The 4,647-nt window shown below is 33.4% G+C and overlaps 1 protein-coding gene across 1 annotated transcript; it reads left to right on the forward strand.

The window, feature by feature from the left end:
* LOC18612710 (cytochrome P450 82G1) lies at nt 552-4,194 on the forward strand. The gene is made up of 2 exons (XM_018118694.1): nt 552-1,535; nt 3,316-4,194. The coding sequence occupies exons 1-2, from the start codon at nt 597-599 to the stop codon at nt 3,943-3,945; spliced, it is 1,569 nt and encodes a 522-aa protein (XP_017974183.1). The 5' UTR covers nt 552-596; the 3' UTR covers nt 3,946-4,194.

A 4,647-nucleotide genomic window follows, 5' to 3' on the forward strand; every position in this document is an offset into this window, starting at 1 on the left:
TTTTTAAATGAGTTAGGATACAAAGTAAATATTATTATATCTTTTTAAAGTAACATAAATAAAATATGAAAAACTTTTAAATAATAAAATTAAAATGCATGATCCTACAATTTTAAATAGAATATTTAATTATGATGTAATTATGTATTTCAAATATTTATTTATTTATTTTTAATCGGTGGTATATGCTGTTTTAATTTGTTATACAGTTAACTTTTTTAAAAATAAAACAAGTAACAAAATCTTCAATTATCTAGTTTGGAGGGATCTTAAGATCATATTAAGGAAATTGTATCATGAGGTTTGGGATAACAAAAGTGAAGGCATTGCTTGGTTATTGTTTTTATTATTTGATTTTTAAAGGAAAAAGAATGTGTGGATAAAATGGAAATGATAATCTTGAAATATATAAAATTGCAGTAATTATTTGAAAACAAAAATTTTGTTTTATTTTTGAATAAACCAATTGTATTAGATTTAATCATTATTTTATCCGAAACCCAAGTAGAGCGGGTTGGGTTACCTCTGCTATAAATAATAGTAGACGGGAATGCAAGTTTTGCACATATACTTGAATATCAATCCCTAGGATTACCATGGATCTGTTCTACAATTGTGTCCAAGCAATTGAAGGGCTCTTAGCTTTGCTGGTTCTATATGTTATCTGGAGATATATAGCCCGAAATTCTAACAAAAGTCGTATCCCTGAACCATCAGGGTCATGGCCACTCATTGGTCACCTCCATCTCCTAGGAGGGAAAGAAACACTTTGCAAGAAGCTAGGAGCGATGGCTGACAAATATGGCCCACTTTACTCACTCAAGCTCGGACACCGTCGAGTATTGGTGGTGAGCAGTTGGGAAATTGCCAAGGATTGCTTGACCAACAATGACAGAGCACTGGCTACCCGGGCAAGCATCGCAGCAGGGAGGCATATCGGCTACAACAACGCCATTTTCGCACTTGCCCCATACGGAGAATATTGGCGTAATATCCGCAAGATCGTCACCATTGAGCTTCTTTCGAGCTATCGCCTCGAAAAGCTTAAGCACATCCGTTTCTCCGAAATGGACTTGTTCATCAAAGAGTTGTTCAGGCTATGTGTAGAGAATGCTGATAATTGCGCCCAAGTGACAATGAGCGAGGTGTTGGAACGGTTGACTTTTAACATAAACCTCAGAATGCTCGTCGGAAAACGTTTTGCTAGTAGCGCTTATGCTCAAGCACATAGTCAGCCATGGCGCTACGAGAAAGCCATAAAACAAGCTTTGTATCTCAGCGGGGATTTCGTCTTGGCGGATGCTCTGCCGTTCCTTGAATGGATGGATATTCAAGGGCATGTGCGTTCCATGAAGCAGACAGCTAAGGAACTTGACTCAATAATCAGTGTTTGGCTGGAGGATCATCTCAGGAGAAAAAGGGAGAGCCAGGGTAGCTGCGAAAGCGACTTCATGGATGTGATGCTTGCAAACCTCCCACAGGATGCTGTGATATCAGGCCATACCCGAGATACTATTGTCAAGGCAACAACTTTGGTATGGTTCCTATATCCTAACGTGTGCTTTATTAGTATTTACTGGCAGCTTGATGTTAATTTAAATCTTTAGAGATGGTTACACAACCTTCTTAATTGATATTTTCTCAATTTCAAATTTATTTTAAAATTTGAATCAATACCTTAAATTCTTAACATTTAATACATATCCATTGTAAAATAGCTCTAAATGAATTAACTTAATTGCAAGTCATTCAATTAAAATAAAGATTAATATTCAATACACTGACAGTATTTACAAGCTTTACACTATCAATCAACCACAAAATAACACATCATTAATAAATAAAATTAAAACTTTTTAAGTCCTTAAAAATATATATCTCAATAATTTATAACATTTAATTATTTTAAAATTTCAATAACTTTTTCTCGAAAAAATTTTTAATAACTTTTTCCTCTAACTTTCTTATTGATTCTCTAAAAAAAAAAATTCCAGACCTGACAAATAACTATACAAGAACAACAGTGATTGGAATTTTGATCACATGCCCATAAACCATTTTGATAGTCAACGCATCCTTCTCAGTTCTTACCTGAGTCATGAACCACTTACCACATGAAGTGGATTCAATTATCGAGGGGATGTGACATATTAGAGTTACAAGTATTTGGGTTTAGTTAAAAACAGATCATCACTAGAAATGGAAGCACACTAGAAGGTGGGGGGATAAAGAGAAAGAGAAAGCTAAGGTTTGAGGCATTGAAACCGCCTGCAATATTTGCTTTGCAAGATGCAACACAATCTCAAGAACTCTGTTGATAATGGCATGTGCAGTTACGTACTTGTAGCTCATGGGCATTTGTCCAAAACTCTAATAACTGTGTTGTTCTTGTATGACTATTTCTTAGATCTAAATTTTTCTAAGAATCAGTGAGAGAGAGTTTAAACAGAGAAAAATTTTCTCATATTTTATATAATTAAATGTTATAAATTATTGATATTTATTTTTAAAGATATAATGAATTTTAACTTTGTTTAATGATAATGTGTCATTTTAAGATTGACTGACAATGTATAACTTTTATAAATGATCAATGCATCAAACATAAAACTATAAAATAAACCATATAAGGAGATATTAATGATCTAAGCCACACACCACATCTAGTTTATGTAGTTTGGAACACATCAATTGTGGTCCTATATATTTGCTATGAACCAGCTTAATCTTCATTCATTCCTTTAAACTAAAAACATATATTAATGGCCTAAGTCGCAAGTTACATTTAGTTTATGTAGTTTGGAGTTGGAAGACATCAGTTGCGGCCCCATTAGTTATGAACCACATTAATATTTAAAATAGACCATGTAAGTAGATGATAATGGTCTTGTCACACATCATATTTAATTAACAAACACTGCATTGTATTTTAATTTAATATGAAGTGAATTAAAATATAAAATCTTTCTTCGTGTCATTTAGAAAAAGTTATTATTACATATTTTATTTTCATATAATCAATCTTAACTCTTAAAAGTCATTAACAAAGAATTAAATATATTATTCGTATTCCAATTCCAATTTCAAATACTTTTTTATTTTTTTTCCTCAATAAAATTTTAATATTCCAAAAAATTAATTATTCTTATTTTTAATTTTTGAAGTTATGATTGACTTTGTTGGTAGTAAGTTATAACCATAATCATGGTGAATAACTAATAACAAGTAGTGTATTGAAAATGGAAATTAAATATCAATTAATAAAAAATCATGAATACTTTTTTTTTGTTGTCATTAAATTCCTGCTGTTTGCAGATTCTTACCTTGACCGGAGGAGAAAGCACCTCTGTGACAATGACATGGGTTCTCTCTTTGCTGTTGAATCATCCAAGCGTGCTAAAGGCCGCGCAACAAGAGCTGGACCTCCACGTTGGAATAGATAGGTGGGTGGAAGAATCAGATATCAAAAGCCTGAAATACCTACAAGCCATTGTCAAGGAAACTCTACGCTTGTACCCACCAGGTCCCCTAACAGGGATCCGTGAGGCCATGGAAGATTGTTGCATCGCTGGGTATCACGTCCCAAAGGGTACGCGTTTGATTGTCAACCTTTGGAAATTGCAGCGAGATCCCCGAGTTTGGGAAAACCCTGGCGAGTTCCAACCAGAAAGGTTTTTGACAACTCACGCTGATTTTGATGTTAGGGGCCAAAATTTCGAGTACATTCCATTTAGCTCCGGTAGAAGATCATGCCCCGCAATCACCTTCGGCTTACAAGTTGTTCACTTGACACTCGCAAAGCTGCTCCAAGGATTTGATATTAGAACACCGGATGGGAAGCCGGTGGATATGGGCGAAGGCTTGGGCCTTGCCTTACCCAAGAGGACCCCTCTTGATGTTGTCCTCACCCCACGCCTTGCTCACGAGTTTTACAAGTGCCTTTAGACCTATATTAGAATGTAGATAATAATGGGCAAATTAAGGCCTCGGCTTAGTGGTATCCATCCCACTCAAGGTATTGGGTATCTTGCAGGCCTATATCCAATCTTATGTCTGGGCTTCCAAAGGGTTATTGCCCTTAGCCACTTGTGTAAGGGAAAAAAGCAATATTAATCTAGACCTAGTTGAACCCCGTGCGTTGCCCCAGGGTGAATTGCATTTTTCTTAATTGGAATTAATAATGTTTTTAGGCGATTTTTTGATTGATGAAATTATTAGATTAAAGAAGTTAATTTTGAGAACATAAAGCAAAATTTACACATTGACAAAGGAGAGTAAGTTCTCAGTTAATGTTTTGATATCATACTTTTACAATAAGTTTGGTTTTCGGAATAGAATAAGATAATTATTCAGTAAGAATAGAATAAGATAAGAATATAATATAATAGTTATTATGTTGTTTGGTATAGTGAATGGAATAAGATAAGAATTGTTATTATGACTTATTATAGTGTTTGATTGGTAAAAATAACTTCGGAATAAGAAATAAATAGTTGATAAAAAGATAAAAATATCTTTTATTAAAATAATATTTATTTTCATAAAAAACAAAATTATCCTTATTATAATTTAAATACATATTTATCTCTAAAGAAAACATTATCCATAATTATAATTTTATCACATATTTATCCAAAATGCAAAAAG

The sequence above is a fragment of the Theobroma cacao genome, chromosome 1 (genome assembly GCF_000208745.1).
Source record: "Theobroma cacao cultivar B97-61/B2 chromosome 1, Criollo_cocoa_genome_V2, whole genome shotgun sequence".
Classification (NCBI taxonomy): domain Eukaryota; kingdom Viridiplantae; phylum Streptophyta; class Magnoliopsida; order Malvales; family Malvaceae; genus Theobroma; species Theobroma cacao.

Bases quoted from the DNA above. Each gene is read 5' to 3' on its own strand.
- LOC18612710 (XM_018118694.1), top strand. From the start codon at position 597: ATGGATCTGTTCTACAATTGTGTCCAAGCAATTGAAGGGCTCTTAGCT. The intron at 1,536-3,315 runs GTATGGTTCCTA...TGCTGTTTGCAG, and splicing joins TTGTCAAGGCAACAACTTTG to ATTCTTACCTTGACCGGAGG.